At 39.9% G+C, this 25,806-nt stretch overlaps 1 protein-coding gene across 1 annotated transcript in view; it reads right to left on the reverse strand.

Moving 5' to 3' along the window:
- The window catches only part of LOC121943175 (ankyrin repeat and BTB/POZ domain-containing protein 2-like), a 37,907-nt gene extending 18,066 nt beyond the window's left edge, over positions 1-19,841 (reverse strand). Inside the window, exons 1-6 of the mRNA XM_042486629.1 lie at positions 18,859-19,841; positions 5,184-5,333; positions 3,791-3,998; positions 1,381-1,533; positions 1,126-1,291; positions 33-122 (exon numbers count right to left, since the gene is read on the reverse strand). Coding sequence (XP_042342563.1) covers positions 33-122; positions 1,126-1,291; positions 1,381-1,533; positions 3,791-3,998; positions 5,184-5,333; positions 18,859-19,738 — 1,647 coding nt within the window. The 5' untranslated portion in view covers positions 19,739-19,841. The remainder of the gene's footprint in view (positions 1-32; positions 123-1,125; positions 1,292-1,380; positions 1,534-3,790; positions 3,999-5,183; positions 5,334-18,858) is intronic.
- Between the last annotated feature and the right edge of the window lie 5,965 nt (positions 19,842-25,806).

The following is a 25,806-nucleotide window of genomic DNA, read 5'->3' on the forward strand; positions in this document are numbered from 1 at the left end:
GCCGACAGCTGAGTCAGCAGCCGTGTTTGTACCTGCAGGTCCAGGCAAGCTCCAGCGTCTATGAGCATCTGCACCAGAGCTTCATCTCCTGCTGCTGAGGCGTACATCAGAGGAGTCATGCCCTGCACCAATACATACACACACACAGTTTTTTTCAGACTACACAGATAGATGAACATCACAAATCTGTTTCCTCAAAGCATTCTTGCAAAATGATTTTTGTTTCTTCTTGCTGTTCAGTCCAGGTGTGGGGTGTTAAACACTCCAATTAGAAGTACTGCCTTGCGAACCAGTCAACTTGCACTTACAGTTTACGTCCATGCAATCACAGCCAGTAGGATCCTCTGCAGCGCACAAGTGCATTTATACCTGTGTGCTGTACCTGTCTGCCATGCTTTTTAGTTTTTTATACCGTCTCACCGCTGCTGTACAGTGTATATTCACATGTATGTGTATATGTATGTGCCTGCTGTGCTGTGTTTGTTACTGATTGATTGTTGTTGTTGAATGGATTTGTGATGCTGCGATTGTTGTATACATGTGTTGGGTGTGCATGAATGACCTGCTGCTTTGGCTAATTCTCAAATTTCTGGATCCACTTTTTTTTTTACTTTGCTAAAAAAGAGGGGATAATTATTAGAAAATGATCCCAAAAAAAGTACAGAAAGCAATATTTGTAATTATAATAATTTTATAAGCTATTTAAAATTATTTTACAAATAAAATATAACATATAAAATAAATACATACATTTATTTTTATCTTCAGCCCTTTTTCTAGGTCATTTTTCTTGTAAATTTTCACTGTTTTTTTTCCTCATTTTTGGGGCCCGTCTTTTTTAAGTTGTCCCCCCCCCCCCCATGTCTGTAAAAGAAATGAAAACAATTTGACATTACTATATTTATCAATATCAATATTAAATTTAGTAGGAAACAGCCATAAAAGAGTGAAAAGAGAGTATAAATGTTTGATAAAATAGAAACTCAGGTATGATCTGCACTATCAGTAATTTTCAGTAATAGTCAGAATCACCACATTTTCACCTGGGCAACACCCGCTACTTGTACTGCACCCTGCTGTTTCACCTTAATTACACATTTCCACAGTGAACGGTCCCTCCCTCACCTGGTCATCCATAGTGTTAACCCCCTCAGCTCCCAGCAGCTGTGTGGCCTGGTTGACCAGATCTGCTCGCCCACACGCAAGCATCCTGAAGCCCAGATCCAGCTGGAACTTTGCTGCAGCAGCTTCTGCATTCAAACATTTAAAGGACTGGTAATTGCATTTGGACCTGCAGAGAAACACACACGTCACTGAGGTTACAACATCAATGGCTTCAAAGTGTCAGACACGGCAGGTGGGCCCTCACTGGCTTCTTACTTTAGCTGTCTGGGCTCACAGTCCAGTCCTGGCAAGAGCATCCTGGCTGTCTGTCTGACATCATCGCTGTCCACCAATAGGCTGCGGCGATGTTCAGCGTGTACAACAGCGACTCTGATCCACTCCATTAGAGGGGGGAGGAGCAGGAATGGCCTGGAGGAAGGTGAGGATGCTGTCAGTTCACATGTGACTCCAATATTTTTGGTTGTATTTATTTCAAGAGTGGTTCAACAAAAACAAATTACATCATAATAACGAAGAGTGTGACTCCTTAAGGAAGTTTTGCCCTTATTAGACAACTTTTTATTAGATATAATCAATGCGTCTTTATTAACAGGCCATGTACCTCAGTCTTTTAAAGTAGCTGTCATTAAACCACTTCTAAAGAAGCCCACTCTTGATCCTGAGATTTTAGCTAACTATAGACCGATGTCTAATCTCCCCTTTATTTCTAAAATCCTTGAGAGAGTGGTTGCTCATCAGCTCTGTGACTTTCTCCAAGACAACAGTTTATTTGAGGACTTTCAGTCAGGCTTCAGAGTTCATCATAGTACAGAGACGGCACTAGTAAAAATTAATAACTACTTATTTATCGCTTCTGACACGGGTCTGGTCTCTGTTTTAATCCTATTAGATCTCAGTGCCGCATTTGACACCATTGACCATCAAATCTTACTGCACAGACTGGAAAACTTAATTGGCCTTAAAGGAGCGCCACTAGCCTGGTTTAAGTCATACTTATCAGATCGTTCCCAATTTGTTCACGTCAATGATCAACCCTCCGCACATACAAAGGTCTGCTTTGGAGTGCCACAAGGTTCGGTGCTTGGACCAATCCTTTTCACTTTATATATGCTTCCTCTAGGCAACATAATTAGAAAACACTCTATAAATTTCCATTGTTATGCTGATGATATGCAATTATATCTATCTATGAAACCAGATGAAACTGATCAGCTATCTAGACTTCAAACATGTCTTAAGGATGTAAAAGCCTGGATGAGCCGTAATTTCCTGATGTTGAATTCAGACAAAACTGAAGTTATTGTTCTTGGCCCCAAACACCTCAGAAGCTCCTTTTCCAACAATGTAATTTTTCTAGATGGCATTACCTTGGCCTCTAGCACAACTGTAAGGAACCTCAGAGTTTTATTTGATCAAGATTATCTTTTGCCTCCCATATAAAACAAACTTCAAGGACGGCTTTCTTTCACTTGCGTAACATCGCAAAAATTAGACATATCCTGTCCCAAACAGATGCTGAAAAATTAGTACATGCATTTGTCACCTCTAGGCTGGATTACTGTGACTCCCTATTATTTGGTTTCCCCAACAAATCTCTTAGGTCTCTCCAACTGGTGCAGAACGCTGCTGCTTGTGTTTTAACGGGAAGCAAGAAAAGGGATCATATTTTTCCTGTTTTAGCTTCTCTGCACTGGCTCCCTGTGAAATCCAGGATTGAATTTAAAATCCTCCTCCTTACTTACAAAGCTCTAAATGGTCAGGCTCCATCCTATCTGTCACAGCTCATAGTTCCTTACCAACCCTCAAGATCACTGCGCTCTGAAAATGCAGGGTTACTTGTGGTTCCCAAAGTTTCCAAAAGTAGGATAGGAACCAGAGCCTTCAGCTACCATGCTCCTCTCCTATGGAACCATCTTCCAGTTTCGGTCAGGGAGGCAGACACTGTTTTAACTTTTAAGGGTAGACTTAAGACCTTCCTCTTTGATAAAGCTTATAATTAGGGCTGGCTCAGGCTGCCTGGACCAGCCTTTGGTTGAGTCTCCCTGGATCCTGGCCGTAACCTTGACTATGCCTGACCGTGGTGATAGCTGTGCTGATGCTGCGACCCTGCCTTTGGTTGTGCTCGTGCTGTGGCTGTACTGATACTGTGCCCCTCGCTCGCCCTGATCGTGGTCTGGTCCTGGTTGCGCCGATGCTGTGATCTTGCCTTTGGACACCTCCCTATCAGCATATGCATGAGACTGTTATCATCTCCCTCAACATCATCATAGAGTGCAATTAATAATTTCACACCTACCATTATTGTAATATGACATGCATCTGTTTCTATTATTGCCGTGCCTCTCTCCCCCTCTCTCCCCCTCTCTCTTTCTCTTTCCTTTTTTGCCATGATTGTATTTCATTTGTTATTTACGACATCTATTGCTGAGGTTTCTTCCTTTTTTTTCCCCCCGTTCAGGGGTTCTTTTTCGGGAGTTTTTCCTTGGGTGATGTGAGGGTCTAAGGGCAGAGGGATGTCGTACACTGTACAGCCCTCTGAGGCAAACAATGTTTTGTGATAATGGGCTCTATAAATAAAACTGACTTGACTCCAGGTTTTAAAGGGTTAACTCTGAAAATCACATTTAAATCAGATCATCAGAGGGCAACACACACACACACACACCTCTCTCTGCTCAGTGTCATGGTTGGAGGCTCCAGGTTGGGATTTTCCAGTGACTCCATCTCGGGGCTGGACAGGAAGTAATAGAGCGTTCGGAGGGCATCAGCGGCCCAGAATACTGTCAGCTGATTGGCTGAGCGAGGGGGGCTGACGGAAAGGCTCGAGCTGCGCAGACGCTGCATGCGGTGCATCGCTCGAGAGACCAGATCACCTGCAGGACAAGGGCATACCTGCATCAGCTCATTCTCAGACTGTAAAATAAAAACAATTTAGACTTCTTTTTTTCAAGTGTGGAGACATTAATCCAGTAATTACAACAGTGAACGAAAAAAGAATACAACTACTTAATAAACTATATTAATGTAAACAATGTGAAGCCTTTACTCACTTTTCATTCTCCTTTTTTTAAATTTTGGCTGTGTTCATGCATATGGCATACATTTTGGCAAGATCCCACAGCATAAAAACATGCATTGTATTATTTCTGGGCTTTTGCCTTGGAATTTGTCATTTTTACTATTTTCCACCTGATGACATCATTTTTGGCATATGGAGAAAATACATGGTATTTCCACTAGGTGCACTGTTACTATCAGTGTTGCTGCTAATCACTCACATATCCCAGACTGTGATCATCGAAAAAGCATCTACTTTTTATGTAGTATATTGAAAATAATTCTTTATTTGTGGGTTTCTTTTTGTTCATTTAAAAACTGGCATTTAAAGGGTTAAAATTCTGAAAATTATTGAATATTTGATAGTTATGATTACGACTGATGTTGGATGAAAAAATAACTAATAAATAAAATAAAAGTAGAAAATAATATTAATGTACAATACTTTTATAGCCTGATTTTGAAAAGCGTATTTTGTGAGCAGAGCGATACAAGTGTGTGTAATGTCAAAGCAGGCCTTAAGGGTTAAATATGATCTCATGAAGAATACAAACACAAGCCCTCTAGTGTTCAATGACTCATTTTTTGTTGGTTTTTCATTCAGTCAGTCTGCAATGATTCAACTAAGGACATAAAAACAAATATCGTTTCACTGAAAAGCGATAATATTCTAAATGTAACTGTGAGGGAGAAAACTGAAATCTGAAGAAACAATATGACTTAAATAAACAGTAAAAAACCCAAACCATGCTGTGCTGAAGTGCTTCGTGGTCAGATGAATATGTCATCAGAGAGTCCATAAAGTGCCCTGAACAGTGAAGGCATGCAAGGTGTAAAGGTGCCCTTGTTTTCTGGATATAAGCCACGGGTTGTTATGTAACTGACGGGGAGCTGGCAGCATCTAACGATCTGTTCCAGGAGCCCAACTCCGGTCACAGTTTAAACAAACACACACAAAACACAGGAGCCAATTGTGGCAGCAGTGACACACACACACTTACTGAGTTCAGCGATGCTGCCCACACAGGTGGCCAGTAGAGCCTGCTCCAGTGTTCGCAGCTCCAGCTGGATGTAAGCGTCCTCCTGGCTCTCCGTTGAATCCTTTCGAACCTTTGTGTACGGGCTGACATGGGCTGGCAAAGACAACTCACCTAAACACACACGGAAATATACACACACACCAATATAAATGTTCAAGTTTACAAATACTCTTCCATGTCAATATTATTGTAGCTGTTAGTGGTGCTGGTGGCGTCTCTGTGGAGGGAAATGTGGGTCAGTTGGTCAGTCCAACACTAAGGGCCAAACTGAAGCCTCTCAGCAGCTATTATGTTGATAACTACCAAATGTTGCACTGATGAGGATGCCCTCTGACTTTGGTGATCCTCTGATTTTTCCTCCGAGGTAATTTATTGGTTGTTTGTTAATTTATTTTTTGTTTCAACCCTTTGAAACCTATTAAAATCAAATTAGTTTTAAAAATTGGTTTGATTTCTTGCAAATGAGGAGAAGGCAATGGGCAACTTAATAAGACATTAAAAATGTGCAAAAATCACCAAACATTTGCAAGAAATTAGTAAAAACTTTACAAAAAAATCCTGAAAAAAAAGAAAAAAAAAGAAAAATAAGAGACAACAAAAAGAAAAGGTTAAAACACCACAAAAATGGTCCCAAAAGGTGTTGAAAACTGAAAAAATAAATAAAAAATCTGTCATTTAATTTAAAATATAAAATTAAAGTAATTGTGAATATAGGTTTCTGGAACAGGATTTTAAGTACAATTCCAGTAAAATGCACCTGTTACCTGTTAGTTCCTTTAATTTGAGCAGTAAAATGTAGAGGTAAGTATATGTGTGTGCAGCTAATTAGATCACTGACAAACATTAGCTTTGTCATTGGCCATATTTTGGCACATTTGAGTATTTCTGAATCATATCAAGCACACACAGACAGCGTGGACAGTAAGATTATGCTGCTTAAAAAAGTTTCTATGGGCATTTAGATACTTTCTTCCCACTGTAAAGCAGGCCATTTGAATCCATTGTAACTGTTGTGTATCCAAGCAGCTGTATCTTTACATAATATTATCAATAATATTATCATGGAGTGCATTTAGTAATTTTACACCTATCATTATTGTAATATGACGTGTCTGTTTCCATTATTGCTGTGCATCTCTCCCCCTCTCACCCCCTCTCTCCCACTCGCTTTCTCTTTCCTTTTTGTCATGATTGTATTTCATTTGTTATTTACGGCATCTATTGCACGTCTGTCCGTCCTAGAAGAGGGATCCTTCATCATCCTCTGGTGCTCTCCCTGAGGTTTCTTCCTTTCTTTCCCAGTTACAGGGATTCTTTTTCGGGAGTTTTTCCTTAGGTGATGTGAGGGTCTAAGGGCAGAGGGATGTCATATGCTGTAAAGCCCTTCGAGGCAAACTGTGTTTTGTGAAGATGGGCTTTATAAATAAAATTGACTTGACTTGACTCTTAAGTATTTGACGCTCAAAAAATCAAAAGGTTTTTAGAGGAGAATTCGTAACATAAAAAATCTAAAAACTAAGCTTTATTACACTGAACACATTCAATTCGTTCCTTACAGAGCAAACCACCACAGAAACTTTCTCCATCTTATTAGCATGACAAACCACAGAGTTCACCATGTGTGACGTAAAGCACACCCTCAAAAACACACACACACACACACACACACACACACGCACACGCCCGCACACACACACACACACACACACACACACACACACATACACGCGAACATCAATAAGGGACGATAATTCTTTACTATCCAAGTGGGAACCTTTATTAGCAGTCATTTTAAAAATACAAAACTAGCAATGAAAATTTACTTTCGAGGTCTTCTTTCACAATATTACTGCAATTGTGATTTTTTATAATTTTTTAAAGAAATTGCCAAGAGGGGACCTGAAGCCTTGAGCGACGTCTGCCTATCAAAGACAAACCACAGAGTTCACCATGTGTGACGTAAAGCACACCCTCAAAAACACACACACACACACACAAACATCCATAATACTCCTGTGAGGTGTAGGGCTGGGCGAGAAATAGATTTTATTGATCAGTGTGAATTTGTGGTTTAGAACGATTTAAAATCTATATATTCTATTTAACTTCTCCGCCGCTCTCTTTGGGCTTCTTTAGTTGGCTGTGCCCTCCCCCCTGCGGTACCTCCTAGAGATACACACACACGACAACATGACAGCAAGCGTTAATAACAATGAAGAATATGTTCCCAAAAAAGGCACACCTCGTGTTTGGAACTGGTTCATTTTTGCAGCATCTGATGTGGAACAAACCACAGTCTGCTGCAAAGTTTGTGTAAAGGCTGATTAAACTAAAGGCAGCAGCACAACCGATTTATTTCAACATCTCAGACAGAGGCAGTGGGAGAAATATGTCTCACTCAAACATGCACAAAGACCAAGTCAGCCCACAAACAGTGGGTAAAAAGCAGCTGACATCAGTGGAAGCATTTTCCCGACCCACTGCAAATCTGTTACTGATGCAGTCGTGCTGCATATCGCTGTAGATACGGTGTCCATGTCAATGTCAGGTGTAGTTTGTTTTTAAGACAGAAAACCACCTGATAAAAATCGCATATTGAGTTTGGTGTGAAAAAGTCTGAGATTTTATTTAAAGGCCATTTAGAAAAGGAATCCATCATTATCATTTTTTTTGTGTCTGTTTGTAACTTAACAATTGGGTTGTGAGTGGGTTAAGACACTGTGGATTTTGGACCACAGTTGCCCCGTGCACAAAGCCACCTCCATACAGAACTTGAGTGTCTTGCTAAGACCCCTGACCTCAACCCCATCGACACCTCCGGGATGAGGTGAATACAAACAGTGTTGAACACAGGAGTGACTACTGATTGAACAGATTCATCACTCTGACCTGGAAAACACACCTCAGCTTTGTAAAGTCGGGTCTTGTCTGGAAGAAAGAATTGAGTGTGGCAGATAATTGGAGCTGATTAGCCTGGTGTGTTTACACACAGAGAGAGGGGACAAGCACCTATTCATGGGGACACAACAGGAGACCAGTCAGCAGGGCACAAAGCACAAACCACTGTTTTCTAATCCCTACCCGTTTAGTCCTGTCCCACCAGCGCACATGCACGTGCACACGCACGCACGCACGCGCACACACACACACACACACACACACACACACAGACAGAGAGAGAGAACCTTAGCTCCTGTCTCCAACACTGCCCTGCTTACATCCAGAATCAGAAGTGATTAAGTCATTTCCTGCTACTCTCTCCTTGTGGTATGTGGGGCTGAATAAAAACAGAGGTCTGCAAGTCTGCAACTGCATCCTCAGAGAAAGGACAAAGTGTGTGAGTGTGTGTGTGTGTGTGTGTGTGTGTGTACTGTATGTGTGTGTGTCGGGGAGCTTGTGTGTCCCGAATGAAAACAGAGGCACACTCACCGTGCCTAAAAGAACAGCTCTTTTCTGCTGCCTGGTATAATGCTGCAAGTGTTTGGTTGGGACAACCAAACCACAGAGGGGCCAAAGTGTGCGTGCGTGCGTGCGTGCGTGCGTGCGTGCGTGCGTGTTGGAGGTCAGGACCACATCTACAGAGTTTAAGCCGAGTCCACAAGAGCAAACAGAGTCCTAATCAACATCAGAACTGACATCTTCTGCACAAACAGGACTTTACAGGGCAAAAAGAATTGCCGATTTATGAAAAAACAAAACATCATATTGACAAAATATATCAAGTCAAATCGATTTTATTTTAGTTTAAGGAACTGGAGTTAAAACATTTCTGTTTAAGGACAAACAGATATAAAACAAATCCTGGCACAAACTGATAGTAGAGCTGCAATATATAATTGATTAGTTATAAACTATCAAATTAGTCGCCAACTAATTTGATAATCAATTAATTAGTTTGAGTGGTCAAAAATCTCTGATTCCAGCTCCTTAAATGTGATTATGTTGCAGCTTCTTTCTTTCTCTATGAAAGTTAATTGAATATCTCTGGGTTGTGGCAATGTCATCTTGGGCTTTGGGAAACACTGATCGACAATTTTTACCATTTTTCTGACCTTTCATAGACCAAATAATTTGATTGATTATGAAAATACTCAACAGATTAATCAACATTAGGCTGGTTTCCATTACAGATTTGTGCAAAACTTGAGTAAAATTTTTGAAATGTTGATAAGAAACAATTGTGGGATGACTGTGTTTCCACTGAGTGATGTTCTGCGACGTCTTTTCTGGTGATAACATTCTGAGAAGCATGGCAATTGATGTTCAAAACATTAGCAGCTTTATTTCTATTGCAGCCACCTCACTAGCCGTCATTATTTCCAACCCAAGGCCATGTAGGTGTGTTATGGAGCCATAATGGAAAGACAAGCCCCTTATGAGTGGGAGCGGTCACGTATGAAGGTTGCCTGAAATACCACCTCATGCAGGCAAAAAAACTTTTTTGTGATAAATGGGAGTTTTTTTTAACCAAGCCTAATTTAAAACACATGTATCTCCTTAATGCTTGTATTTTTCCTAATGCCTGGCCTATTTTGCAGCACCCCTACCTCCCTCGTAAGTAACAAACAGTCCCTATCCCTAACCACTGAGAGAGGCCAGCGTGGCGGACTAGAGGCATGCGCAGAATGCCTAGTCCAGTTAAAGTCTGACTGAGGTGTTTACTTGATGGAATAGTTTGACTTTCTATTGAATTACATGGGTGCGTTAGTCCGACTACAAGAAATTCAGTTTAGTCCAATTTCAGTCAGACTAACATTTTTACGTGTATTCTAAAAGTCCAGTTTTAACAAAATAATTCGAATTTTTTAACATCATGTAAAGACACTGACTATAGAAATTCAAAATAATGATGTTATTTGAACTCCTCCAAGTCTGCTCTGCACTTTCAGTTGTGCTGGAGTAAATAAACTCTTGACAGGACTCATGGGGTCATGTCAAACACGCAGGCAGAATTGGCGGGAAGGCTTTGTTTTGGTAGTGTAATCTGGCAGAAACCTGCAGGCGGTTTGTCTGGAGCCGGTGTGCGGCGTATGCTGTGGGTTCAGATTCTAACACCGTTGACATAAGGCTTTACAAATGTGAACATGGAGCGAGGAGTCAGCAGTGATGACACAGTGCTAACAACAGTCCACAGCACCCTTTGAAACCTGGATCGACATCAGTTTTCGAGTGCTGCATTCAAACACCTTTCACAGGCTATTCGACCCCTTTTAACCTGAGAAAATTGGTTTCGAAAACATAGAGGAAAGAGTTAATGACCGACTGGGCTAGAAATGTCGAATTGCCAGAAATTAGTAAAAGGTGACAATATACTGTAATTACCTAAAAATGAACTTTTAAAAGAGGGAAGGATTAAAGAAAGGTATCTAACAATAAGGAAAAATGTCCAGAAAAAATATATTTATAATCATAATAATGTTATGATAAAAGAAAAATATACTAAATTTTTCATTTTCAGCGCTTTTTAGGTGATTTTATTGACAAATTTTGTGTCACTTTTTCTTTTGTTTTTGTTTTTTTTGCCAATATTTGGGCCATGTCTTGTAAGCTGCTTGTTGCCTTCTCCCCAGGATTTTGACAGAAATCAAACCACTTTGTTCAGGTTTCAAAGGCTTAAAACACCCAAATGGGCCTCCTGAGACAAATTCATGTGGTGCTTCATTAAAGCTGTTCATCGCAGAGGAGTGTAAAACCATCCACCTTAGATTAATCATTTACAAGTGATTGTCTCATCAAATGCCCCTGTTGGTTCTGTCCTTTAGATATCAAAAATAACACAAGGGAAGAAAACTCAGTCTGGTTGTATTAGCAGGAGAAAACACTGTAGCCTGGTCCTGAAAACCTTCCTTCTGTTTTATAGTTTTGCATAAAAGCCAGATGGAGATGACATTATATGACTTTTGGTAGCACAGTGAGTGTTGGAATACTCTCTGCTCCATCTGTGTAATCTGATTCAATATCAGACATTTTCTCCAGCTGTCTTTCTCCACTTCCTCTTCAACCTGAGCTGCACCACTCAGGACGCTAAGAACCAGACTCAGACAACAGACAAAAGCAGTCATTTAGACCTTTGCTGTTCAAATGACTGTCACAGACAATTTTTGCCTTGGTGAATCCCTCTGATGGGCGACACAAACAAGGGACGTCATACAGATAATACATTGCTTTCACTGTGCCAGGACATGCCACAGAGTTATTTCCCACCTTTAACATGCCAGTATAGAAAAGCAGCAATTTCATCATAAAATACCACACAATTAGAATGACTTTAGTCCTCAATTACTCTGTTAACAGAGACAAATCAGTTTTAATAACTGATTAGCAGAATTTATGTTGAAGCTTTGCTGTTTTTCCTCTATGTAACCTTTCAGAACCTGGATCTTTATCAGTTTTGTTGATGCCTTTCACAAGTATTTAAACCTCTGGGACCGGAGAGAATAGGTTTAATTGCTTTGGAAACATGGGGAAAAAAGGCAATGCAATCTTGGCAAGAAATATCCTGCAAATTGTGAAAGAACTGTAAAAAGTGACAAGAAATTGACAAATATATATATGTATTTTATTTTTAGCACTTTCTTAAGATGATTTTTCTTGAGATTGTGAACTGATCTTTTGATAAAGTTTAACTGTTGTTAACCCTTTGAAGCCTGAGCAAATTGGTTTGATTGATTTTTCGCATGAGGAGAAGACAAAGAGCATCTTAACAACACATGGGCCAAAAAAAAAAAGAAATTAGCACAAAGTTACAAGGAATTTACTGATATATATATATATATATATATAGATATATACACACACACACATATATGTATATAAAATCAAGGGTTAAATGTGGTACTAAATAAATTAATCAATCAGTACAGAGGTTCCCCACACATTTATTTATTTGTGGCAGTTCGCCACAATAAAAACATCTGCCATCACGCAGACTTTATATTTTTGGAGTTGGACCATTCATTAGGAGCACTGTAATATTTTCTAGATGAAACAATTCATGGGTAGTAATAAAATGTTCAACATATTCAATCAATAGCTAGATCATTTTTTAATACGTGTTGAATGCAAAGGAGCAGACACTGATCAAATCTACAGACCTGGTGGAAGCAGGGAAAATAAAGATTCAATCAAAGTACTGAAAGTATACTGTGATTCAGAGAGACGCAGACGTGACTGGGTACCATTTAAATCTGCTTTCTGTAGTGATCTGAGGAAGATAATAACATTACAAGCTGTGTTTTTGGATACTCTCAGCAGGATCTCTGCATTCTCTCACATTTCACAGCTGGGTTTGACTTTCTATCATCACATCAGGCAGAACCGTTTGGCTGTTTGGTCCTGAACAATGTCCTTATTAAAGCCTGAGCAAGGTAACAGTGTGTGTGTTATGTGTGTGTTTTGTTGGAGTGGGATGGCAGAGTGCCTCTCCCGCCCGGACAGCAGCTCCAGCGGCTGTTTGTTTAGCCGAGCAGATAGCACTTGGAGCGGTGAACGTCGGGCCCTGCAGGCAGCCTGAGCGGGAATGAGAGCTCCTTTGTGTCGCCTGTTTGGGTCAGAGGCTAACAACATTGGCTCATTTGACTTTACCCACTTCTTCCTGTTCATTTGCATGGGAGAAGGATTTGTAGACTGTATCCCAGCATGCAGTGGGCAGGAGGCAAAGAAACATGGTGCTTTCTCACGGGGGTGTCATCATGTTGATCATGCTGACAGTTAAGATAAAATAAGATAATCCAAGTAACAGTTCATTTGAACAGACACTGATGTGATATTTATTTCATGATATTTATTGACTCTAAAACAGAAACTCTTTTTAACTTGTTCAATTCAAGTTGTTTGAGGCTGTTGTTGTTATCTCAAATTTGTTCTGGAAAAATACTTAAAATTATCAGTAGGTGGGTTTCCATTAACCCTTAAATTGCACAAATTGAAGCTGAAAAATAAAGCTGCTGATGTTTTGAACATATATCACCATGCTTCTCAGAATGTTATGTTGCCAGAGAAGATGTTGCAGAACATCAATCAGTGGAAACAGTCATCTCACAATTGTGTTTTATCAACATTTTGCACAAATCTCTAATGGAAACCCGCCTAGTGATAAAAGACGAAGTCCATTCTTCCATCCTGAAGCTCTCGAACTTTTCACATAATTGTCCTCTGCAGATGGCTTATGCACAGGCATCATTTTAGGAGCACTTCTCCTTTGTTGGCTTAGGTGGAAATCAAATAACATTTTAAAAATTAGACTAGGGATGTCAACCGTTCAGAATAATTTTGACATGTTCACATGTTAGTCTGTAGGTCTAGCAGCACAGATCATTAAACAAATGCTTCTCATTACTGCTAATAGCGCCGTCAAGATCCAACATCCTTGCAATGGAAACATGGTGTTCACCCTACAGTCACCCCCCAGCTTGCCCCTGTGAGTAAGTAGCTCAATTATTAGCTGTAAACCCCTTTTAGCATTGTTTATTTTTAGCTCTGTTTCCAACGTTAGCAGTGACAGCACGGCTAGTGGTTAGTTGCTAAATGCTAATGCTAAAGTGGATAGTTAATGCTAAAGGGGTGTGTCAAAATCAAGCTGCATACTCACCGGGGGAAGACCTGGGGGGGGGGGGGAGATAGCCAAATGATTGTTGCAGCTTTGACATGCTGATATATAATGTTTTTAGTGAGGTAAAGGCATTTTGTCAGTGTGTCAGGCCTTCTTTGCATATCGTGGCACCAATAGTTTTCCCGAATGGCGGCGTGGCTTCCGGGGTATGACGCACTGCGCTCTGTCTCTATTGAGCACTGGACATCAGAAAAGGCTGTTTCGTATTTCATGTTTTTTTTTCTTAAAAATCAACTATTTATTCATAGTCAGTGAGTGTCAGAAAATTAACCCCTTGAAACCTGAAAGATTGGCTGGATTTCTTTCAAAACCATTGAAAAGAGGAAATGAGCAACAAAAGAAACAGTCCAAAAACCAGCGAGAAATTAATAAAAAGTTAAAGAAAATGAATCAGCATATGCATGAGACTGTTATCATCACCCTCAACATCATCATAGAGTGCAATTAATAATTTTACAACTACCGTTATTGTAATATGACATGCATCTGTTTCTATTATTGCCGAGCCTCTCTCCCCCTCTCTCCCCCTCTCTCTTTCTCTTTCCTTTTTTGCCATGATTGTATTTCATTTGTTATTTACGACATCTATTGCTCGTCTGTCCGTCCTGGAAGAGGGATCCCTCACTATCCTCTACCGCTCTTCCTGAGGTTTCTTCCTTTTTTTCCCCCTGTTACAGGGGTTGTTTTTTGGGGAGTTTTTCCTTGGGTGATGTGACGGTCTAAGGGCAGAGGGATGTCGTACACTGTGAAGCCCTCTGAGGCAAACCATGTTTTGTGATAATGGGCTCTATAAATAAAACTGACTTGAATTGACTTGAATCAAAAATAAGAAATAAAAAGGGAAATATAAAAAACAAACAGACCTTTTTTGTATCATATTTTTTTTTATATATTTTTAAAAGGAATATAGTTTTCTTGACATTTTTCCTAGTTTTTATGATAATACCCAAATAATTCCCCCTAGCTAATTTTAAGGATATTTTGTTGTCACCTTTTACTATTTTTTTTGCAATTTGCAATTTTCATTCCTTGTCAAGTTGCTTAATTTCTTATTCCCATGTTTTGTTTTTTTTTTTAACTGGAAATCAAACCAAATTTCTCAGGTTTCAGAGGTTTAAATGTATGTGAAGGGGGGCTGAATGCAGCACAAGGCAACTGATGTCAATCTAGGTGTCTGAAAGTGCTCCAACAAGCATTTCCCCAAATGGTGAAGTGTTCCTTTAAAATCTCACGAAACACAAAATCCTACCTCTTGTAAATTTAACGTTGCTTTTATTTTGACCAACCCTGCCTCAAGCACTTCAAACCTGTAATTCTTGTGTGATTGTAACTCATTTGCAGAGCACAGCGCCCGCCACTTTATGGGTATAACACCTCCGGAGCATTCCTGCTCCCTTGTTTCCTAGTTTTCCCGGATCCTGGCTGCAATCTTAGGTGCACCTAATCGTGGTGATAGCTGTGCTGGTGCTGTGACCCTGCCTTTGGTCACACTTGTGCTGTGGCAGCACTGATACTGTACCCCCGGCTTGCCCTGATTGTGGTCTTGGTTTTGCCGTTGCTGTAGTCCTGTCTGAAGCCACGCCTGTGGTGTGGGTCATGGTTGCACCGATGCCGTGATCTTGCTTGATGCAACCCTCTACTGCCATTATTATGAGTCACGCCTCCACTAACAATATACGTATGGGACTCTTATCAACACCCACAATATTTACACATAACATCATATGTTTTCATAAAGTGCATTTAGTAATTTTACATCTATCATTATTGTAATATGACATGCGTTTGTTATCATTATTGCTGTGCATCTCTCCCCCTTTCTCCCTCTGTTCCCCTCTCTCTTTCTCTTTCCTTTATGTCATTATTGTAATTCAATTGTTAGTTACGACATCTATTGCACGTCTGTCCGTCCTGGAAAAGGGATCCCTCATTATCCTCTGCCACTCTTCCTGAGGTTTCTTCCTTTTTTGCTGCCAAACGGATACTGGTTTAAACTAACAGGTGATAATGAATAGCTTCATAGGCACGCATTGGTAAGTGTTAAAGGAACAATTAATCCCTAAATCAAAAAAAAAAAATGTCGCCTTTACCCATAGCGCTACTTAATAACCTAGATTAATTTTTTGGTATGAGGTGCCAACACATGCACATCATGTCGTCACATGTCGTCGCTCTGCAGTGGACTTCGATGTCTGCATATTACACTCTGGGTATCCTTCAGCGTCTGCTGCTGATGTTCTTGGATGCCACTACTATGATGTCAACACAAGCACATGGTGGGATTAGGCTGCACATGGTTATGTTTGGGGAACAAGAGCATTTGGAAACCAATTTTAGGACATCAACGGGTGCACGTGCTGGCATGGATGGTTAGGATTAGTTAAAAGAGGCACATGGTAAGGTATTGGACACCACACTCCTGCATGAAAGTCCAGGGTTTCTTGGATCCATCCACTGTCTCTCCCATCCGCGCTCTAGGAACCCTCATCCTCCTTACATTGCGTCATTACCTGCAGCGTTTCAACCTAATGCCATCCAGTGGCATATCATGCTGCTGCAGCAGGTGCTGTTCAGCTGTCTGGTGGCATATCATGACACTGCGAACGGTTCTGTGCTGTCACTGTGGATTGAGATCTGAGAAAACGACTTCACCTGGGAAAGCTAATGTGGATGTGTTCACATATACAGTTTAATGGAGCTAGGGTTATAGCTCAATCAGGCTATTTCATTGGCCTACTGTCCTTGTCCCTGTATAAAAGCACCCGGGGAGAATCCATATTGATGGAAGTATGTTTGACTCTGCCATGGTAGATGAACATATGCTCCCTTTCAGCTAGTTGCTATTGGACATTCTTCTGTATCCCCTTTTACACTGCATGTTGAACCGTGACAGCATGGATACCTTTTTGGCGCTGTACATTCCCTATGCATGCAGATTACCCGCTGGGGCACACTCAGACGCCATAACTCTCTAGCACGCATATCTCATGGGCCCATAGATCCAGGTATTAATTACCCACAAAAAGAGATTTTTTTGCTTCATGCGCCAATGAACAGCATGGCTGTTTCCAGACTTTCTTAATACATCCATGCTATGGAGCAAAAAGCCTAGGCCAGTTCAGGTTCAGTTGAGGCATATACATAAAAGAGTACATCGATCACATTATCTCGGTGTGTTCGTCTGACTTGGAGAAATTTGACTTGGTGTGATTTCAGTCAGACTGACATGTTAACATGTATTTCAAAATTCCAATCCCCCAACCACACACACACCAAACTAATTTTGAGCTACTCAGTATCAGATGTGTGTTCATGTGAACCATGTCTCACGCTTCCCAATAAGCATCCCAGTAGCCATCTGCCAGTAGCCAAGTGCTGATGTTTATCAGAGGGGATCTCTAACAACTCAATCCGTTTCTACCCAAAACGCCTGCTTCCTGTCTGAGGGCTTTTCCCATCAAACTCTCGCTCACGCTGTTGGTAGACTTCTTAAACTGCAGGAAAATATCTATTATTTTTATCTGCACTACTCTCAGCAATTCCATGCTACCATTAACTCCCCTGCTCTGTAATACCACCCTGCTTTAAACACAGGAGGCCAAGCAGGGGCTTTCCTCCACAGTGCTGTCATCTCAGTCTAAAATTGTTGTACAATGAAAAGTTACGCCATGATTTCTAGATTGTTCAAATACAGTCTGTTCAAGTTTTGCTGTCCAGTACAGAGGTAGAGTCATTTCTCTTAGGGCATGAAGCTAGTTTCAGATTTTTAGAAAGACCTCAGGCTGCATCATCTGTCTCACCAACCATCAGTTATTATCTGACAGGATAAAAGAAGAGAGAGACATCACAGAGGAACAAAAAGAGGCCTCCTCTGTGAATCACGTCACATGGGAAAACGGAGCTGTATTTCAAACACACGTTTTCTGGGCAATGGACCGTGACTGTTTTCCTTGGTGAACATGTGACATTTCACACAATGTCAGTGTGGTTTTGCATCAAATGTTATGTTCCCTTTGGAATAAGAAGTTATTACATTTAGGTGAAAAAGAATTTAAAAAAGCATGACTTGTAATATATATATATATATATATATATATATATATATATATATATATATATATATATATATATATATATACATAATCACGTGTAATTTTAAATTCTCAAATTATAGAAGAATAAAGTTGCTCATGTGATAAAAAAAACATTAGGTAAACAGATTGTTGGATTTATATGGGATCTCTTTTGCAAGTTCAAGTTACAAAAAATATTATCTCTAATATCTTGCAGGAGAGATGATATTAAAATAAAATAGAATTTAAAAAAAAAATGTTGATAACTGTCAGTGGGCTCTTGTTTATTCTTTTTGATGAATCATTACATAATCATTACTTGTGTTTTGGCTTTTTGACAAAATGGTTTTGTGTGACCAAAAGCTTAACCCTTTGAAACCTAAGAAATTTGGCTTAGTTTCTTTGAAAAACATGGAAAGAAGGCAATGAGCAACAAAAGAAAAAGAAAAAGAAAAAAAAATCGGTGAGAAATTAGTAAAAAAAAAAAAAAAAAAACAAAAAGCATTGGTAAAAACAAGAAAGAAAGGACAAAACATGAAGAAACATAGTTTTTCCCTTGATTCAAAAACTACTACTATTTTCTTGCAACTTGTGGAACATTTCTTATTCATGTTGCCTATTTCCTTTTTTCTTACGTTTTTGAAAGAAAGCGTACAAATTTGCTCAGGAAAGTCACTTCAGGTTTTAAAGGGGTAAAAAAAAAACTTCAAATGACAAGAGATGTGAGCAAATGTAGCTGAAAAGATAATGTTTAATGTTTCTTCTTAATAAATGACATAATAAGTTTGCTTGGTTTCTTTTTAATCCTGTTTCCTTTTTCGTTGCAAATTAATCAATGTTTAATATTTTATATTTATATATATATATATATATATATATATATATATTATATATATATTTTATGAGGTAAATCAACAACAACTAAAAACCGTTTTGAGGTACATGAACTCACCATTTGCATTTTTGCCACAGATGAGATGCTCGTAGCCCTGCAGCGGTCCCCACAGCTCCACGTCGTCGTTGACGGCTCCCTCCAGCAGCTCCGCGGTCACCGGGCAGCAGGTGAGCCCGCCGCCCCCTTCCTCCTCCTCCGCGGTCAGCCTCGCAGCCTGCAGCGCCCTTCCGACCACCTCCTCCGTCAAACTCTCCACGCAGGCTGCCAGGCATACAGCGGCATATTCATGCACGCGCACCGACACGCGTGTTTCCACCATCCACCTGAAGAAGCGGCCCACGGAGAGCATGAGCCCGCAACGCGCGGACTTGCCCCGCTGGCGTGCAGTGTCCCCGGAGCTCATGCAGTGCAGGGACACGGCCCTCACGGCGGAGGAAATGCACTTCTCGGCCAGACCCCAGCTCAGCACCAGCCTCACAGCGCTCTGCACCTCCAAGCGCGTGCATCGGCTGTTGAGCTCACTGAGGCGCTGCGCCTCCCGGGAGATCCGCACCAGAGCCCTCCGGAGCAGACCGGACAGCCTGTGGACAGCTTCTACGGTGAACGCGGCATCCGAACAGGCGACTCGACGCACGACCTCCCGCAGGTCCCGCTGGGTCCAGGGATACTCCTCCACATCGGGAAGGGAGGGACACTTGAGCAGGATGTCCGCCGCGTCCTCCGGCAGCGTGCTCACCGTGTCCCAGCTGCCGTCCCTGCTGCTCAGAGAGCCGGCCTGGTGCCACGAGGCGCCCCTCTGAGGAGTGCTCGTGTGCGGCTGAGACTGCCTCGACCGGCCGGAGGACGACAGGCTGTGGGACGGGCAGGGATCTCCGGTCACATAACCCTGATCCAGGGTCAGGTCCTCAAGAGCTTTCACCAAAATACTACTAGACATGATGAGATGTTTCCATTAAAGCCAGCTTTCAGTCCCAGTTTCAAAAAGTCCAAGTGCCCTCAAAAGACAGCTGCAGGAGACTGTCCTGCCGAGACACAACTCAGCAAAACATGAAGCGGGATGTAAATTGTAGAAAGCACATGGACCAATCAAACAGACTCCATTAAAAACACAGGTGAGTTTACCACTGCCTCACAGCGCCTCCCTACGGCCACAATACACAACTGCAGCTGGGTGGCAATAAATATCAGACTGGACGGACCTTCTTCATACATCCATGGACTGCAACCTATACTTAATACATATGTGGTTTATTCTTCAGGAGGGACAAATGAGACGTCTGGTGGTGGTTTGCAAAATAAAACCAGACTACAATTATATATTTGATTGATTTTCTTCTATAAAGGTTCATTTAAAAAATGCACTACAGGAACTGAATGATGTTATTAGCAGCAACATGTCCAAGCAACCTGCTAGAATCTTCCCATTAGCTCTTGATTTTAATCAACTCATCCTTCAACTCCAAAGATGTAGCAGGATCAAGGACAAATAAATCTACCTCCTATTTTCTTCTACCTTCTTTACCAGATCAGAGGAAGTATCACTGCTGAAAAAACAGCTTGACCAGCTTAAGATAGGGGTTTATGTCTTGACAAACTTATTATCATACAGGACCCAGACAGAGAGTCTATGGCAAAAACCGCAAGGAACTCTGGGGACTGTTTGTTATTAAGTTTGTCAAGATTATTATTATTATTATTATTATTATTTAAAAAGGCATTACGAGTATAACCATACATTTTAACAATGATACAATAATACGAATGAACATGAAAAAAGAACGTTATAGGCTCATTCAGAGTGATAAGATATGATTTGATTCAGTGATTAGTAACTTTTTTTTTTGCCAAAAATAGAGAAAAAGAAAATGCTTATTTCTATGCAGTGGTAGAGGAGGTAAAACACTGGAAAAGCAGGATACACTAAACTACACAAACATTCAGTGCAAGGCCTCCCCAGCTAGCGTGGAACCTTCCCACAACATGAGCAAACATTACTTACAAGTTGCAATAATGTTTTAAGGAAAACATTTAAATGTAATGTTCAAAGAACCTTTTAAGAATGTATATCATTTCAAATAATGTTCCTGTAAGGTTAAATGCTGACTAAGATGTAAAATTAGAACTGCAACATTCTAAGGCTGTTTTGGTGATGTTGAGAGGTGACAGATCATTGAATGTTCTTTTGTAAAACGTTCCCACAATGTTACATGAGAACAAACGAAGAACAAAATACAGAACATGTCATTGAGAACTGAGATTATAGACCTTTTTTAGATGAAAATGTAATGTCATGTTATATATTAACAAGAAAAAATAAAATAAAATTAACATTTTTTCTGTGTGTGTGTTTATATGTTGCCCAAACTTTAAGAACATCATGGGAACATTAAGAAAACTTGCCAATGAAAACATTACTAAAACTTTCAGTGGTTGCATTGTACCATTTTAATAACATTTTTAGAATAAAAAATGCTAGCTGGGTCTATTCAGTGTGTGTTAAATAAATACCTAAACACTGAATAGTAGAGGTTAAAAGGAAAATTCGCTGTTTACCCATTTCCTATCGATGTTTACCCCTACCGCCACCTAACCCCGAAAACTTATTGTATTTCTATAGGCCAAATAAACCCTGTGTTCCCTAGAAACACTCACGTTTCTCAGCATTCTAACATACAGACAGAAACCACACAGGAAATCAAACAAGATAAAAGTTGTATTTGTTCAGCTCTGGTTTTGATCAGTTTCTTCAAACTTCTAAAAAGGTGCTGTAAGGTTCAACTGTACAACAATCTGTAGCCAAGAATTAAATATTTTGTTTTATCTCCACAATCTGACCTGAAGTGCTTTACAATGTCACATCACTATCACTTCATCTCATTTAAGAAATGCAGTCAAAAGGCGTCAAAAGCCAGAGCATGTTCACATAATTCTAAATCATGGCATTGAATTGCAATACTTTGATTATTCTTAGTCTAATTTCTTGTCATTTGGATGAATTCTAAATGTTCAAAACTCTTTCTACATCTCCTCTGTACTAGATCTAAACAGAGACATGCTAATCCTAAAGCAACCACAAGATGTCAGCCTTTCACTATTTCTAAACACTAAACCTGAAGAAACAGGTTTTCTGATTCTAACTCTTACCTACTGGATCTACAATACTGTACAAACACAATGCTATTAAAATCTGCCATGTCTAAATCCAGATTGTCTTCTGTGGTTTAAAAAACAAAAGGCTATTTTCACCACTCAAGAAGGAGCTCAGTGGAACTGCCGTTGTTATTCCAGTTCTTGATAAGACTGAGCTCGAGAGCAAGGAAATGACCTGGATGCCTTTCGAAGAAGATAAAACAATAAATTACTGAGCTAGAAATCCACTTATTTCAAATGAGCTTAATAGGTTTCAATGTGTACAATCAGAACAGTGAGCCAGCTCACCATGTCAGAGGTTGTTCAGTCCAACACCTGAAAGTTTTTGTCCTCGTGTTGTGTCAAATGACGTCACTTCCTCTGTTGCTGTGCACGCTTCAACATCAACAACGTCCACAGAAGAAACTGAAGCGGATCCAAATAAGGCATCAAGACATCAGTACAAAAAATAAAACTAGAACTCTGCTAGCAAACATTTTACAAAAGCAGACTGAGCAACATTTTGTTCTGTCACCAAACGCTACAAAACTACAAAAAAAATTTCTTTTATTGTAAAGGGTGATGCCTCAGAGACAGATTTCTTTCTACAGTAAAACTCCATCAAAGTGACCATCCAGGTAATTTTGCCTTTTCAGCCAAACAGGAAACAGCGTGGATGTGATGTTTAAGTCTTCAGAGGTGTCTTGACAGTCAATTTAGTCTGTGTAGCAGTGTCTCTTCATCGTCCTAAGTCTCCTGTGAGAGACAGGTCCCTCACATTCTGAGAAACGAGCACAATATCCCAAATGAAAATAACATGCGGTGTGCATGAAAAGTTAGTGGGAAAAGGTGTTTTTAAAAGGATTGTTGCGCCGTGGATGATCATGATGTAAGGTACATTTGTTCTGCACAGATCAGTTTTACCCAGTGTTTAAAGAATATGGGTAATTAACCCTTTAAAACCTTCACTGACATTGAATATTTATAAGTTTTCTCTTGCTGCTTTCAGATGACAAGTATGAGCAAATACATACAATGTCTTTCAAAAATGTGGTGAAAAAAGCAAATAGCAACTTGTAAGATATGTTCCACAAATTGCAAGAAATGTGTGTATTTTGAAAAAAAAATTAAGAGCATGGGAAAATGTCCTGGGGAAAAATAAAATGGTTTGGGAAAAACTATATTTAGAATTATCATAATAACACATTACATTTACATTTAAAATTGTTGTTGTTTTATTTTATTTTATTTTTCTTTTGTGGACTAATTTTTCTTGTTTTTATTTTGGTTTTTGGGTTTTTTTGGTGTTTTTTTTAATATAAATTTCACCATCATTTTGGGGTCATTTCTTCTGTCTTTGTTCATTGCCTTCTTCCCATGTTTTTGAAATACATCACGCCAATTTGCTCAGGTTTCAAAGGGTTAAATACCCAATAAACAATCGTTTCTATTTTAATTTCATGCAATACCAATATTTTTGCAGTTGAAATCACATTCATTTTCTTTGCACTAGAACATTTTCTGTGTCCATAAAGATGCAGGATTTGTGAGAGACTTAAAAACAGAATGGCCGAATTTTAGTCATGAAAAACTCTAAAAGCACTTCCCATAATGCAACTCAATGGCATCTTTTAAACTTGACATCCCCAGTTTATACCTCAGACTGCTGTTGACGATTGTAGTTTCCAAACCTAATTTGAGGCAACTGTGATGCAATCAGCATGACATCATCAGGGTTTTTTAGACTTGACAGAGCTTCTGCAGAGCCACAGAAAACAAACTGGGTCCATATTTTTCAAGTGTCTCAGAGTAAAAAATCGGTCCTAACTGGCTGAAAATTTCACACGTGATCCTACTTTTGGGCCTTGCTGCAGAAACCTTTTCTGAACAGAGCGAATCACTCTCTGCTAATATTTCCACAGGTGTTTGACCTGATAGGAGCTGTGTAAGATGTCATTTAGACAGAGACATCCTGTCAGCTCACAGAGTCATTTTTGTGACTGAACTTGTGCTGCATGTGCTGTCCCGCCAGAGTTCAATGTGGGTTTGATGCATTATTGCTGCCTCTACAATACTGCACAATGTAGATGAGATACAACGCTGTTACAGACACTGTAAACCAATGTGATTGGACAGGGATGACTTGGCAAATTTCACACAGCTGAGTCAAATTTCCCTATTAGTTAATTTGTATATGAAATACATTTCTGAAGCCATGCGAGTGGCTGCCTACGTTTACTTAAAGCTCAAAATGCAATTGGTATGTTATGAGATTAAAATAGTGGAAATCTGTATTTCTGGCTCCCTGTTTTCCATACTTAAGTTTTGCCTTTACAAAAAAGCATACACATTTAAAAAAAAAAAAAAGAGAATTACCACCTTGTCATTGTATGCCTCCATGCACCAGTGAAGTTGCACCTACAGGTTTTCCTTCAATAGGCAGGTTTTCATTACAGATTTGTGCAAAACTTAAGCAATGTTTTTGAAATGTCAATAAAAAACAATTGTGAGATGATTGCATTACCATTGAGTGGTTATGCTGTTTCTTCTCTGGCGATAACTTTCCAAGAAGCACGGTGATGGACTTTCAAACATTAGCAGTTTTATTTCTATTGCAGCCACCAACTAGCCATCATTATTTCCAATTAAAAGCCACATAGGCATGTTATGTAGCGATAATGGAAAGGCAAGCTCCTTTTATGTGGGACTGTGGATTCAAAACTTCATGATGAAATGCTAGACTTTTGAAGAATTTTGTGATGCAATAACACCTCTAGTAGCATTTGCTGCATCATGAGGGAGCCAGTTCCTGCTGACAAGCATGCAGCCATAGCATCATGAGACCTTTCTGGGCCTAGCAAAAACAGTGTTTCCATGCAATTTTGCAAAATCTGGCTTTTTTGAATCGCCTTAAAATACAACGTCATGGGAGTGTAAAAACTTTTTTGCAATAAAAGGGAGTTTCTTCAAAATTGACATGTTTCTATTAGGTGTATTTTATATTCGCAATTTCAATTTGCGCAATTTGAGGGTTAATGGAAACCCCTCTAATGTCCATAAAAACATGGACGCTGCAAACACACATCTTTCCCCCGACGGCACAGAAGATCTACACAGTCAGCACAGTTTCAAGGTAAGTATCACCAATTCAGTATCTGACCAAATGCCTCCCCTTCTATTCCTGAGTAACAGTGTTGAGTAACAGCCAGAAAAGTGTTTTTGCAGAATATTATGATGTCACAGTGAAGCTGATCTTTGACCCTTTGGATATAAAATGTCATCACTTCATCATTTCATCCTATTCGACATGTTTGTGAAATTTTGACCTAATCAGAGGGACCTCAGCCTTTGACCACCAAAATCTTATCAGTTCATCATTGAGTCCAGATGGGGATGGACAGACAACCCGAAAACATAATGCCTCTGGCCAATGATATCACCAGCGCAGAGGCATGAAATAACAACAACAAAAAACCATAGTGATAATTTGCCTATTTCATCACACACCAGCATCACACTTTCTCCCAGGAGTGGTCCCCCTTCATGATGAAAATAAGTCCTACTCTGAAGTAACACTAGTGTCATTCCTACCAGTTATTCTGAGACACTGAATAAACACAGACTGTGCAGCAATCAAACAGCAAGTCCACCTGACTTCTACAACTATTTTAGTTGTATTTCAGTTACAATTAACTTTTAGATGAGAACAGCCCTACTGAAAATGGAAAGATCTTTCCTTAGCGTTTTTTTAATACATTTTTTTGTAAAAAAGTGTGTTCATATTCATGCATACATTGTTAAAACGATCCTTGTGTACACGGATGCCCCCAAACAACCAGAAATACTGTAGTATGCATTCCAGGCCAGTAGCTGGCG

This window comes from Plectropomus leopardus, chromosome 1 (assembly GCF_008729295.1).
Source record: "Plectropomus leopardus isolate mb chromosome 1, YSFRI_Pleo_2.0, whole genome shotgun sequence".
Lineage (NCBI taxonomy): Eukaryota > Metazoa > Chordata > Actinopteri > Perciformes > Serranidae > Plectropomus > Plectropomus leopardus.